At 38.0% G+C, this 15,000-nt stretch overlaps 2 protein-coding genes across 2 annotated transcripts in view; one reads left to right on the forward strand and one right to left on the reverse strand.

Annotated features, from left to right (window-relative positions):
* LOC138032579 (myelin expression factor 2-like) overlaps positions 1-9,361 on the reverse strand; it is a 17,528-nt gene extending 8,167 nt beyond the window's left edge. The window contains exons 1-7 of the mRNA XM_068880286.1: positions 9,030-9,361; positions 8,673-8,725; positions 6,260-6,267; positions 4,600-4,693; positions 3,392-3,601; positions 1,580-1,631; positions 1-90 (exon numbers count right to left, since the gene is read on the reverse strand). The exon at positions 1-90 is cut by the window's left edge and continues 12 nt beyond it. Coding sequence (XP_068736387.1) covers positions 1-90; positions 1,580-1,631; positions 3,392-3,601; positions 4,600-4,693; positions 6,260-6,267; positions 8,673-8,725; positions 9,030-9,339 — 817 coding nt within the window. The 5' untranslated portion in view covers positions 9,340-9,361. The remainder of the gene's footprint in view (positions 91-1,579; positions 1,632-3,391; positions 3,602-4,599; positions 4,694-6,259; positions 6,268-8,672; positions 8,726-9,029) is intronic.
* A 354-nt stretch (positions 9,362-9,715) lies between these two features.
* The window catches only part of LOC138032580 (serine/threonine-protein kinase 3-like), a 26,322-nt gene continuing 21,037 nt past the window's right edge, over positions 9,716-15,000 (forward strand). Inside the window, exons 1-3 of the mRNA XM_068880287.1 lie at positions 9,716-9,871; positions 9,987-10,070; positions 13,867-13,995. Coding sequence (XP_068736388.1) covers positions 9,858-9,871; positions 9,987-10,070; positions 13,867-13,995 — 227 coding nt within the window. The 5' untranslated portion in view covers positions 9,716-9,857. The remainder of the gene's footprint in view (positions 9,872-9,986; positions 10,071-13,866; positions 13,996-15,000) is intronic.

The raw sequence follows: 15,000 nt of genomic DNA on the forward strand, positions 1-15,000 counted from the left end.
TGGCTTCTGTTGCCGTTTCAAACTGTACAGTTCCAAACCCTTTGGATTTATGATCAGAGTCCAGATTGATGTCTGCACGGATGACATTACCTATTATGAAGGAATTCAAAGCAAAATTTCAATGATATCCTCAGTTTTATGGAATTTTTTTTGTTTCCTGAAGATGCATATGGATACATGTGATGAGTAGCACAATCATGATGTACATTTGTGTAACATAGTGAAATTTTACAAAATTTTTCATGCTGCTATAAAATTGGATGAAAAGGAACCTGACAAAATCAAATAGCCTCTTAAGCTGATATCTTAATGTAAAATGAAATTTTTTGTACTGATGGATCAAAAATAAGCAATTTTAAATTTACCCATGACCCCTTGCAGGCATGGTAATTTCCTCATTTTGCCTAGATTACCCTAAAAAATTTTGTTAAATAACCTGAAATATTCTCATTTTTAACTTTGACATTACAGAAATGTTAATTTCAGAGTTGATTATATGCTTCGCTTGATTCGCAATTGAGAAATTCCGGCGAAATGTTCCACATGGATTGCAAAAAACAGGGCAAAATGGGCTGAAGTCCAGAAAAAACTGGTTTAACTGGATAAAAACAAGTCAAGGCCTGGTAGCAAAGCTTGCTCTGAGGGAACGTTTCGAAACGTAATGGTGGATCTGCAAGGAGAAACTTTTGGTTCTTTCACGCTCTAAATTCGCTTTGTCAACCTCTGAACGTCAAGAAGTGTTTCAGACTCACAAAGAGGTCTCGTTCTTTCACAATTTGAATTGTTTCTTTCTGAGCTTTGGCATGTAATTTGTACATGAGATGAGCATTCTGTTTTTCTTTGGGTTTTGTAATGTGAGCTCGGACAAGCAAGATACAGAGGACATTTTGCGAAGCTGTGCTTTGGCTCTAAGGCAAATTGTAATGGCGGACAAAGTGTTTCAGACTGAGAAAAAATGCTCTGGCTTCTCGTGTGCTGAGAAATTTTCGGTAAAACTTTCTCCAAAGCAACTACCACAAATGAGCATTCTCGAACCATATTTTATTCTGCCTAACCACAAAACATCCGTGGGTTACAGACGCAAATTGCAAAACAGCACTGAAGATTTTAGGAGCGTGACGCTCAAGACTGTTGTGCTTTTCGGCCTCTTTTCTCCGTCATTGGTGAGAAATTAACCACATTTTTTTTATTTACTGGTTGCAACATTGTTTATGTGAAATATGTTGTCGATTTCGTTGTGAGGAATAAAGTACAAGCCGTCTGAAGAACCTTGTTGTGCTCGTCTTACTAGTTTGCGTGTTACGCGTGACGCGCCATTTTTTGTCCCCAAAGTGGACAACCGAATCTGTTTATTCTAAACTTAAGCGACCGATTTCGCTAATCTACACAGTAAATGTTACTTAATATGTAAGAAGCATATCTGCGAAATGTGAGTGGCTAGCACTTTTTACCAGCGGAGATATGGCCTGAAGTGTTCGTTCAAGATACTGGTTTCCCAAATGTACATCATGATTGTGCTACTCATCATGTGTGGGCATTTTATCAGTAACTTGTCATCATTTGGTTAGTTATCTCTTACCAGCCACTCTGAATGTGTCCTTCAGTTTTTGCCAATTCACATTGTAATCAAGCTAAAAGATAAGAAAAACCAGTCAATCATTCATCCCTCAACCAATCAATATTACATGTGCACATCCTACTTAAGGCCATTTTGTCCTCCTCCATAATCCAATCACATCATTGACTCAGACATTGACTGATTTACAGCACAAACAAACTACCACTTACCAACCCAACTGACCTATGTGTTGTACTTAGTCTAGTCATTCCAAATTCATGACTGTATCAACCCTTTCAAGCCCTGCCTTTACCAATCTTCAAGGCTGCTGCCTAAGAAAATTTTAAAGGGGCCCTCAGAGCTAAACGCTGAGAACTTAGGAGCCCAACATATGGAGGGAAAGGTGTTGCTGTGAAAAATTAAGGCGCCCAGAGCTATTCTTTGGGAGCCCCAGGCTACCGGGCTCCTGTTAGGCAACAGCCTTGCAGATGCAAACATACAAGCACTTATATCTCTGTCAAAAAACGAACCAGGTGACCCACATTTGTTACTGCAGAAAAGTTATTAGTTGGAACGGTTCAGAGCCACCTCAAAATTCTCCATGTGTGAATGAGGCTATGAATCTGCTACAGAGACTTTCTCTTAAACTTTGCAGAGCATTTTATCTTAGTGCTAATCACTCTCCAAGAATAAAAAAATGGGGGTTACCAAGTTCGTTTTTGAGATTATAGGCACTTCAAGACAAAATATTTTTTTTTTTTAGGATGGCTCTTAGATGGCTCTTTTGTTGCCATGGTAACGTATTTCGTCACATTAATGAGTGCATATTATTATTGTTAAGCCTTTATTGTTGTTTCATATGGTATCATAACATTGCCGTTTTGTGAAACAGTTCAACATTAATCCTTCCGAATAGTACAGTTTGTTGAAAGTGTTAAAACTGGCTAGAGCTTCCTTTATTAAGGACGGTGCCTACTATATTGTTATTGCGCATATGTTCTGCGCATCTCCAGATACTTGGATTTCCTATCGGTAGTGCTTACTAATGCAGGGATATTTTTGCGCAGTTTAAATTTATGCGGAGAAAGCAGAACTTAGCAAGTGGTCTTGGTATCCAAAAAGAAAACTGGGGGTAACCATGCATTTTTCAGAGACAATTGAGCTTTAATTTGGAAAGGAACGCCATACATTGCTTTGTATTTTGAAGCTTTTTGCTAATATTGTTAGTTGATTATCTTTGAAAAGTGCGTGGTTACCCCCAATTCTTTTTGGATTTTAATAACACTTGTTGAGATCTGCTTTTCCCACGTATTCAGTAAACCGCGCAAAAATACCTTTGAATTAGAAGGCACCGTCCTTAAAGTTGAATTTTAACATTACTTGTATATCGAGATCGGTTTATTGAAAATTTAACTCCAGAGGGAATATGTACAGCCATGAATCACCTGTGCATGTCTACGCAAATGAAAATCTTAACTGCTGCAATGCAGCTGAAAGATGACAAAGATTAATAAGAAGACAAGGAGAACATTCTTACCATTCCTACATGTACATCTACTAAAGAATAATCTCTTCACCTGGTGTTTACGGACAACTGTGTCAAGTACCAGACTTAAGAAGAAGCTTTGTGCACTTGTATTTTGCTTTGTGAAGCAACAGTTTGTTTAAAGTAGCGTGTACAGTGTACTTCTTAAACAGATCTCCAAAAGAGAATGAAAACTTAGAATTGCATACAGTGTAGTGCTACCTACAGTAGGACAATATTTATTGATGTACATGTAGAGCTCCATACAGTTGAAAGGAAGCAAAATCAATATTTGATTCAAAACTCACATTGCTGACAAAAACTGTACAAGATAAAGGATCAGTCTTGTAATTCAGTCCCTGGGCAACATTAAGATTTCCCATGCCCAAGAGGTTGGTTAAATTTCCAAGTCCCCCGCCACCAATTTGAGGACTGTGATTACTTCCATAGTTCCCACTGTCTGTGCCTCGTGAAGAAGTGGGACGGCGTCTTTCACTCTGAGTTTCCTCAATACGATCCTATGAGACACAAGATGAGTAATACAACGTAAGCCTTACAGATTTATCCCCATTTATAGCAAACTTAAGATTGGCACAAGTAAAGTGGAGAATGAGTGAAGTTGAGTTTTCAGTTGTGACTTTGCACATTGAGTTAGGGGAAGCTGAAATTACTGTAACAATTCCTAAAATGTTACTTTGCATATGAAATAAACTAATAAATGCAGGATTTCTTTGCTTTTTTATTTGCATGTGTAATGTACAAATTGTACATGAAGCACTTGAGAAAACCATCGACCAGTTGTCAGCCCTTGACAAGTAGATTTCATGCTTGGGGCAAGCAAATTTTTCAACGGCCAATTGGGTAAGTTTCCACTACGTCAATCAAAGAATTAAAAAAGAATGATGTCTAAAAGCAAAAAATACACCACATTTTTTTACATAATAATTATTAATGACCCCAGACAAGTGAAGGGATTACTTGGGCAAGTGGGTTGCAAAGTTTGCTTTCCCAATGGGCAAGCTACAGATGTACGAAGAATAGGCCATTTCCAAGTTGCTGTTTGTCTCGGTTCCAAAGTGAGTCTTGGTGCTCAACTATTGTAAGGGAAATTCGCAACTCATTTCCATTTGAATGGTTGTGCACCAGAACTCGCTTTGAAACTGAAGCATGCAGCAACTCGGAAATGGGCTATTCTTACTAATTCTTTTTAGGACTCTGCAATGTAGTCTAAGGCTGAAAATTTATCAACCTATCTAGTGCCAAGGTAGAAAACAGTAAAGCCTGGTTTTCACTAGCAACGCAACTTAGCACAAGCGCAAGCATAAGAGCTCTTATTTCACTGTGAAAACAGGGTTGAGGCACCTTGCATCTGATCATTAATTTTGAACAAAATGGTGGTTGCCAGGGTTGATTTTGATGCTTATGTCGACCTTTCGTTTTCACTAGCATAAGCTGCTCATGCTTGTGCTTGTGTTTGCGTCGCTAGTGAAAACCAGGCTTACATATAAGTACTCACCTCTCTAATGTGAATGGAACGTCCTCGGAAATCTGTGCCATGAAGTTCTTTGATTGCCTTTTCTGCATCTTCTTTATGGCGAAATTCGACAATGCTTCAAAAATGCACACAAAGGAAGGTAAGCTAGATGTAAGGACTTGCTGTATGTAAGATTGTTGTTTCCATAAAAAAAAAAAAAAAAAGAAAACAGGCTTTCGATACTAATAGTGGCAGACAAACAAAGGATTTGGTGAGGTTCACTTTTTCAAAAAGATTTTCTGGAAGGAGAAAAATTCTATTATAATGTTACAGTAAGTGAATTGTAATGAATTTTTCCATCTACAAATATCACCTTTGAGAGATTATGTCTTTGTGAACTTTGTGCTTAGTAACATTTTTTTTGTATCGAGAGAAAAGTAATATCTAGTGTAGTTATCAATGGGGCTTTATATCAGAATGAGATTATTCTTTTTCTCAATTTGCATAAGTGTTTCATTTGAGTTTTGTTTGCTTTGAATATCTTATAAACTGTTTTCGTTACATAAACATTTAAATTATAATATAAATAAAATAATTTTGTATATAAATTACAATATAAATAAAATATATGTATTTATAAAATGTGTGCATTACCGTCTTACTGTAAGTGGCTTTTTTCGAACGATGTTAGTTTTTGCTCATCATTATACAGTACCCCTCGAAACTACATGTATTGGTACATTATTTTGCACATGGTAATACCTTGTCTTGCTGATAGTGTTTACCGCGAAATCACCTAGATTGGACGAAAACCCCAACCAAGGCAAAGACGAAAGCAAGCGAATGCAGCGGCCGATTTAACTGAGGTAAATTGCCGCAGGAAAACAATGGTACTTTGCAAAGCATTGTTTAATGTTATCGCACCTAGCTCCCTATGGTAAAGAATGAGTATGCAAACTGTTTTTCACAGCACCGACGCAACAAAACGCACTGTCTTGAAAAGCCTGTTTTGTTCGTCTCATTTCGCCCTAACAGCTGAGAACAGAGCATGTTGATAACCTTTCATCGTGCGTAATTCTTACATCTTTATATTTGTGAGTTTTTTGCTGTCATGATGAACAGTTCTCCCAAAGGCGTAAAAAAACTGTGGATTATTTTTTTAGTTCATTGTACTTTATAGGTTATTGACCAAGTGTGAGGTCAATATGGGCTAGATATTGGCCAAGTTCTCTTTTTGCGTGTTTATGGATCTTGACTTTGTCTCGGTCTGAGGCCAATATCCAGCCATCTTGATCAAACAAGCTTGGTCAATAAAGGATTTATTCTATGGGATAAAACACCAAAAAAATTTATCTTTGATCTTGCAGGACCAAGCAAGAAATCCCGAGCGGGCAAGATGGAGCTGGTAGCCAATCACAGTGCAGGATTTGGTTCATCTTGCCTGCTCATGGAACTACAGTGTAGTCATATAATAAAATGTAATACCGTAATGAGCAAAAACTAAAATCAGTCAAAAAAGGTCACCTAAGACGGTAATGCATACAGCTCTTCAATTTAATTTACTATTTTTACTGTTACATAAATTATAATATAAATTATATGACACCGAATACTGAAATTTGAAGTTGGTGCCTGGTTTAAGTAAACAAGACACCAAAAAAAAATTATCTTGTTGTACATGTAAACTGATGATAACACTTACCCACACCCCTGCAAAGAAATAAAAATGAAAACAAAAGTGTTAAATAACAGAGTACAAAGAGAAAGACCCAGAACAATAACCGACAATTAAAAAATCAAGGTTTTAATTATTTTCACCCTTAACTGCAAAATAACATACAATACAATACAACACATACTTAATTGACCGCTCCCCATAGGGGCTTTTCAGGGCCAATGAAACACAATGAAACGACAGAACAGAACAACAACAACAACTGTTAAGAATCCCAACTGGCTGTAGGCAAACCAGTTGGCTATTTACAATTGCAGCTGGGAAGTTGAACCAGGGACTACCAGGATCAAATTCAACAAGTGGTCAGAGCGGGTCTTGCACCCGGGATCTCCAGATCTCAAGGCAAGCGCTCTAACCACTGGGCCACACTGACCCCAAGCGCACAACGCCTCCCTGTGCACAAGCGCAAGCATACATTGTATTACAACTGTATATACTGGTCCCTTAGTCCTCGGGGGCAGTAATAAATGCTGTTGGGCACTCTCTCTCCGCTCAGTCTCTGATCAGCACCAAGGAGAAAGGTGGAACGGCCCCCCCTTCCACTCACATTCAGAGATGTATCCAGCGTGCGTCATTGCGTCGTGGGACGCACTCTTTTTCCTTTTGGACGCATAGAATATGGAACAAAGGGTCCAATTGGACGCAGAAAAAAAATCGAATGTTTATGCAAATTACCAACGCCAGGAAAAACATGCGAACGGCGTATTTCAAAAGGAAATTGAACATTCCCATTTCTCACAACGGAGAAATGATTGAGTTCCTTAAATTTTAAGGTTAGCTTCTATTTTCGGATTTTTGTAGTCCAATAATTTCATTTTGTCAACCATTATGTCCAGCTTCAGAAGTCGAGTTTTGAATTCGGACGTGTTGCGTGACATGATCTGAGCTGTTTTTTACGTGAGACAATCGGCGACACTTTCGATCTGCCGCCAGTGATAATAAAACATTTCGGTCGAAGTTCAGTTTGTTGCATGCTTTCCAAGTAAATTTCAAGCATTAGTTCGCTTATCGTGAGCGAAATAACACAGAATCCAAAGGCAAAGTATGTTAAATTTTTGTTTTGTGCGACCCTGTTGATAAAAAAATTAATTCCGAGCGCGCACGTGTCATCGTCGTCTCGGTTCTTGTTTTGCACGTAACTTGTCTGTTTTGCAAATTACGCAACTTTTTTTCGGGGTTAGTGTTATAATTAACGTGTTGAACATGAAACTTGAATGTATTCAATCGCTTGATTATTAACATTGGCCATGGCGAAGCCACGGCCGCACGTGCCGACGATGAACTGTGCATCGATCGCTAACATTCGTTTACTCTTTTGTTCCTAAATTACGCCTCAAGTGTAGTTAAAATAAATGATGCTCTTTTACGCAAAATTGAGATTCAGTTCTGTTTTTTTTTTCTGTGGAGATCTAGATCATTTATCAACTGGAGCCAACAGTTCCTACAGCATACGGATTTCAATGTGATCGATGGAGCTTTGACAGCCCATACATTTTGATCGATGAATCAACAGGCACAACAGTTTCAAAGAAATTGATCATTTTAAGTACATATTCGTTGGGAGAGATAAGACTTTATTTTCGTGCGATTAGAAATCTGAAAGGGTACTGCAACAGCAATTAAGAGGCAATAGATCGCATATTAATTATTGAATATTAATTAGCTGGACCCCCAAAATTTTGCAATGGACCCCCAAATTTTTCAAAAAGGGGTCCAGAGGACCCCCAAATTTGAAAACCTGGATACATCTCTGTACATTTGAGGTGAAAGTGCATTCCACTTCCTGAAGGGGCTTGATAAATTTCCCATATCTTAAAAACAATCAGTGCAAGTGGTGAGTGTTGTGGAATAGGATACTGCTTTACGCTCAAGGTAAAGGAAAGTGTAAGTTTCAACTCAAGGGAAAAAATCTTTTGCAAAATCTTTATTGAGTGGTAAGTAGAATCAAAGTTCACTATAACCCAATTTTAACTTGAACTGGGCATTGAGCAACTGGGCCCAGTCGTTTTTCCAGTAAGCCCAACAAATTTAATGCTCCCAAATAGACAACTATGATATGGCAGCCATTTTTGATTCTACTATTCCAATAGCTATTATGGGATGCCCAGGGGGCAAATACATACAGTGTATTAATTTGCCCCCCTGAACACCCCATAATACTTTTTTAAACAATACAAAAGTAGAAATCAAAAAGGCCTGCCGAATCATCAAAAGTAGTATCAAATTTCACTCTAACCTGAAAATTCATCCAATTAGATCGCTACGATAAACAATGCGAAGCCTGTCGGTTTAAGGTGGGCCTTTGAATGAATTATACTTTCTGAAGCGAATAGTTCTGTCTGTTCACGTTTCAAGCGCTATAATAATCAATTATTGATACCTTTGATTTTCCATGGCCGTCTTCTATAATGTCAACATGTCCGACTTCGCCAACTGGAAGGCAATTCACAACGACCAAACAAAACACTTAGTATAAAAGTTCACAACTTATCGCGTTACAATTTTTTTTTTTTTCAGCTATAAAACGATTTGCTCTGGTATGCTTGAATTAACGAAATAGCAGCGTTTGGTGCATAAATATCGGTGAAGGATATTATTTAGTTGAACTGAAGATGGGAATTCAGCTGCAACAAACAAAAGCCATGTGCTGCATATTTCGTTTGGTAATAATGTAAAGAAGCGTTAATCCGGTCCGGCGCTCGCCAAATTATAAAGACACTTTTAAGTACGACAATACCTGTTTTCATAAAGTCCTTTAAATCCTGCCATTTAACGTTGTAAGGAAGATTCCAAACGTAAACACGACATTCTTTTCCGCTACTTCCTGACTGTCGTCTGCCTGACCTTTCATCTTGCGAAGGGTAAGGCGCGTAGCGACGGTTTTCACGCCGCAGATCTCTTTCGTAGCCGCCACCTCTTCGTCGCCGGTCTCTGTCATCATGATCGCTTTCTCTGCTACCTTCTCTCTCGTTCCTTGACTCTATATCTACAGGCGAATCGGCACGACGGCCACCACTTGGATAATTAACCTCTTCGATGTCCGCCATGATCCTCCGTCAACTGGATGGATTACAGTCACGTTTGCGCAGAACAGATGCAACGTTGTATAAGCGTTATGGAGTGACCACCTGTTTTATGGCATTACACCAGCTACCTTCCAGTGTGGGGTAAGGATTATTCTTCACGCGTTCGGTATTGTTGGAATGGAACAACTTGTTGAAAACGACCGTATCGGTGATAAACTACAAAATAATAATCTGAAGAAAAAAGGCCACGTCAGTAGCTTAGAAAAATAGGATCAAGTGAGTAAATAGACCGAAAATGTGGATTTATACCCGATGCAATGCGAGAATAATTTTTCTATGAGGGAGGGGACGTTAAGATTTCGCCTTCGACGTTGTTTGCCACTTCCATTGCAGGCTCACAAGAGTGATTCGTGTCTCACAGAGATACCGAAAGAGATGCGGTTCAGCTTTGGTGGTGTGAAATTTTGGTGTTTTAGAGGATTTCTTTAACCATCATGACCTGACAAACTAAACTTTAAAGTCTTAAGTCAATTTGAAAGATGTCTGCTAAAGGGTATGCTTTTTAGATTTATTTGCAGAGATGGCTTTTTCCGGCGAGCAGAAATTATTTATAAGCATAAATGTCAAACTGTGAGAATTCATTCGCACTTTATTTTCTTTCAATTTAGAAGTGAACTTCGAAAGCTTAGCGAAGAAAGCTTGACAAGACCACCTGAAGAGGTTTTCGATGTTCTTGAAAAACTTGGCGAGGGGTATGAATTTTCAACTCGCTTTCTAGATCTTCTTAATATTAACATGGCAGTCAAATGCCAAGCTTAAAAATTTCTTTTCATATTAATTTAAACAAACGCGCAATATTTTTAATTGGTGTTTGGTCACGTTCGGATTGCTGATTAGATGACAAAGTGGGAGAAACATTGGCTATGAGCTAATGTAGTAATTAAACCTTATAAAACAGCCCTTTGCTAGTAAGCTTATTACTATCAACGATTAAAAGCTGTAATCAGGCTTTAATTTTTCCGGGATGTATAAAGTTGATAAATTAAAGAAACATGTGTTTCTGACGAAAAAAAAAACACTTTATGAGTTTCTAAAAAGAAATAAGCACAATGATAATATAGAATTGAAAAATAGAGAATCAATGCTAATTCTTTAACGGTACATTGTAAGAAGGGATGTGGGTCTGTTTCCATTACTGGGGCTTACGGTACGGTATACCCCATACATGTTTAATTAACCGTTTCACACCTGTGGGGTTCCCCACAAAATCGTCTGGCATTAGACAGAGTAAAATCTATAAGTCTCATTAGCCCTTACAGGAGTGAAAGGGTTATTAATGGGGACATAGTTTTTGAGTGAACCAAGCTGTTGTTAAAGTACAAGGAAAGGTTACGTTTATACAAACGTTGGCCGTGTAGCACTTATATTTTAAACAGTATTAACTGAAGAGAGTGTAGTGTAACATGAAGTGCTAGATTTCTATCCCATATGAACCATGTGAGCGTTAGCCCTACTGATGGAACTGGGCCCACACAAGGACAGAGAAAAACTCTGACCAGGGTGGAAATTGAACCCACGACCTTCGGGTTAGATCTCCGCCGCACTACCGACTGAGCTACAAGGTCAGATTGGAGCAGGCCGTGGGAACTGAAGATGTTAAAGTCACGGCAATTAACATGTACAAGTACAAGGAAAGGTCACGTTTATACAAACGTTGGCCGTGTAGCACTTATATTTTAAACAGAATTAACTGAAGAGAATGTAGTGTAACGTAAAGTGCTAGATTTCCATCCCATGTGAACCATGTGAGTGTTAGCCCTACTGATGGAACTGGGCCAGAGTTTTTCTCTGTCCTTGTGTGGGCCCAGTTCCATCAATAGGGCTAACGCTCGCATGATTCATATGGGATAGAAATCTAGCACTTCACGTTACACTACACTCTCTTCAGTTAATTCTGTCTTCATGGTTTAAAAAGAAAACACTTTGAAACCATGTTTAACTAAACATCTTCAAAACATGGTTAAACATTGGTGTGAACGGGGCATTAGTTAACCTCAGATGGATTACATAGGAGTAAAGGAAAGATAGAAGTGGATGAAAGGTAAGCAGATGGGAGTAAAGATTATAAAGCTCTTAAAATTATTATGACACTGACAGATAACTCTGTTGAAATGTAAGTGCTACACGACCAATGTCTGGAGGAACATACCTCTCCTTATTGACATGAAATGACACCTCAAATACCCACAGTCTGCTCCCCTTTGACCTTGTACATGTAGTTCAGTAAGTAGAAAAACTGTGGCATTAATAGCAAGTAGGACAAAAAGTCTCACACAGTTAACATAACTTACAAAAATAATTTTTATGTCCAAAGAGAAGCTGGGTAACCATCCATTTCACTGGGCTTAAAATAAATGTGACTGGGCTAAAAAAGTGTTGCATGACATTTTGATGACCTCATGTCATGATTGTTGAAGAAGTTAAACATAAGTGACATAATTATAATTATACTTCAGTGTCAACCCATTAACTCCTGAACCACTCTTCCCCTAATTGACAAGTACATGTAAATTGTCTGGCATTAGACAGAGTAAAGTCTATTATGAATGAAGGGGTAGTTTCTAAAGAAACTGTGGTGCTGCGTCGGTGGGGAAGTAGTATACAAGAATTTGGTTTATCAACGGAGTTGATAATGTAAATTGACCACCGTACAGAGATTCTAAAAGCTGACGTTTCGAGCATTAGCCCTTCGTCAGAGCGAATCACGAAGGGCTAACGCTCGAAACGTCAGCTTTTAGAATCTCTGTACGGTGGTCAATTTACATTATCAACTCCGTTGATAAACCAAATTCTTGTAAAGTCTATTATGTCTTGCTGCCAACCAGGGCTCAATAGTTTAATCCAAGCTGTAAAAGGTAGCTTTCAGTACCGGTATTCCTTGCATAGCTGCATACATGTATATTGTTCTCCATGACTATGCTTGGCTTTGTAAGGTTGAGACTACATTTAGGTAAACTTTGTTGGGGTGGGCGAAATAAATACATCTTATTCAATGGTTTAACATATAATGCGCGGGGATATTTTGTGAGTTGCGTAGTATTTTTCCGAGTCCCGCAAGGGCGAGGAAAAATACGAGCAATAAGCAAAATGTCCGCAAGTATTATACATTAAACCATTGAATAAGAGATTTATTATTCCACTACAAAAATGTGTTATTTTACTTTTATTTTATTTGGTAAGAGTGTTTCTAAAAAAATGCATTGTTTGTCCTTCAGGGCGCTTGCAAACGATGTAAACAGCACAGAAAGCTAGCCAAATGTCCTTTTATTATTTGATTGTTTAAATGAAATGATGAGTGGCAAGGAATGACAAGCTAAATTCTCAGGCTTTGCATTCGTTGAAAACAAGTTCTTTCATTGAAAAACTGCCGTTCCGTCGATATTTGCTCTGTTCCAAACTGGTCAAAGCAGGACAGTACAGTGTAGTACCGTCTCATATTTTACGTGTTCTCGTGACCAAATCTGGTAAAATGGTGTAATAGTGGAATAATAATTAACAATTATTGGATGAGGTTGAGCATGTTAGCGATAATTATCAAGGCCAAAGTTTGTGTTATCTGCTGAAGCCGAAGGCTGAAGCGGATAACACAAACTGAGGCCTTGATAATTATCTCTAACATGCGAAAACCGAATTCAATAATTGTTTTATTATGCATATTCCTGAGCTGAGCTCCGCCATGACAAAACTGATAAAACTGCTGGTTAGTGTGTTACGTGACGTCACTTCTGCATGGATAAAACTATTGTCTGTAGGTATGACATCAATTCTACATATATAAGATCTATTGTTTGTAGGTATGATGTAAGAGAAACAGAGCAAGCAAGAATTAGCTGCGTGCTTATAGCCAATCAAAATCGAGCTGGTGACACCAATGTATAATAATATTCATTAATTTTCTATACATGGGTACCTGTCACATAGCAGTAGGAAACCAACATGTATACCTCTTTAGTAGTGGTACTTGTAATGTAGCTGTTAATGCATTTTGGACCATACTTAACCCATTTTCACATGAAGCTCCCCCAATTAGACAGATAATGTATAAGCCTCACTCAGGAGAAAATTAAGGGTGCGTTCATTTGGGATGATCCGAGAAAGGATCACTGAATAAGATCCAAGATCACTTGGATCATGTTGCATCAAAGGAACCAATGATTCCACTCTGGGAAAGGATTTTTTGGTTCCTTTGATCAACCATGATCCAAGTGATCTTGAATCAGTAATCCTCAACGGGACGCAACCTACGTAAAAGGATCAACGAAAAGATTTTACATGTATCGTTTGGGATTGGTTTTGAAAAGAGTACACACAAAGAATATGTAGAAAGATAACAGTAGAGCCTAACCCTTATAGAGCTGCAATCTCCATGTATACTGGACGGTGTGCATAATAAAACTAGAGCTTGTTGGTTATTTGCATTATTTTAGGAGTGATATCAAATTCTCCTTGAATATACTTGTTTGTATTTTTTTTTTCATATTACCATAGTTCTTATGGCTCTGTGTTTAAAGCTATGCACAAGGAGTCAGGACAAGTAGTTGCCATCAAACAAGTACCAGTCGACACAGATTTGCAAGAGATTATCAAGGAAATCAGCATGATGCAACAATGTGATAGGTACATACATTATTAATATTATAATAATAATTATTATTATTTTAGTATACTCTTCAGCGGTGAATATAAGAATTTGGTGTTATATTCACCGCTCTACCCAGTGAATGTACATGTAACATTTTGGAGGCACGGCTGCTAAGCTAAGCAAACACTTTTCGTGCCTTTTTATCGTTTTTTAGCTCTTTGTTTTGAACATTCTTGATATTCACCACTGAAAATTATACTAAAACAATTATTGGCCTCAAGCTCAGGGAATATTGGGGAATATTTACATGTACCTCGACTATGTCTCAGTAAATATTCACCAATATTCACTTTGCCTTCGGCGAATAATGGTTAAATATTACACTTTAATTGTATTGAAGGGTGTTACATGTACACAACTACATGTACAGACAAGGACGTTTAAAAGGGTTTTCCACAATCATGTTAGCAAGACAAGAGGCCAACTGCAGTCAAAGGCAACCCAAAGATTCCTTTTTTCCTGCGATCGGGCATTCTTTTCTTTAGAGAGGGCAGGAAAAGTTCACCTGATACAATTTCTTAATGATTCAACTGCCCATATTCCAGAATCTGGACTTTACTCTAACTGGCCGAAAAACAGTAGAGATCTTGATCCTTGCATTGGCTACTCCACTCAGAGACGCTAGGTATTTTTTCCTCAATGTAAGGTTCTAAATTAAAGACAGATTCTTTTTAACCAAAGATTAAAGCGCATTATTTTTGACAATGACAACATGTAGTCTTGTAAACATGATCATCAGTCTTGCTTTTGAAAGATGTCTTTTAGAAGCGTTCCTTTAAAATGGCATGCCCACAGACACCCCTAGAGAAGGGGCTGTTAAGCCCCTTGTTTACATGTACATGTCAGGCCTTCTGATAGGGTGCGATTAAAAAATGCAAATTATGCGATTTTTTCAGGGCAGATTGTGCGATTAGAAAGGCCAATTATGCGATAAATAATGTAAATTATGCGATTTTTTTCTCAGCAATTTTAAGCTTGTT

This window comes from Montipora capricornis, chromosome 14, assembly GCF_036669925.1.
Source record: "Montipora capricornis isolate CH-2021 chromosome 14, ASM3666992v2, whole genome shotgun sequence".
Lineage (NCBI taxonomy): Eukaryota > Metazoa > Cnidaria > Anthozoa > Scleractinia > Acroporidae > Montipora > Montipora capricornis.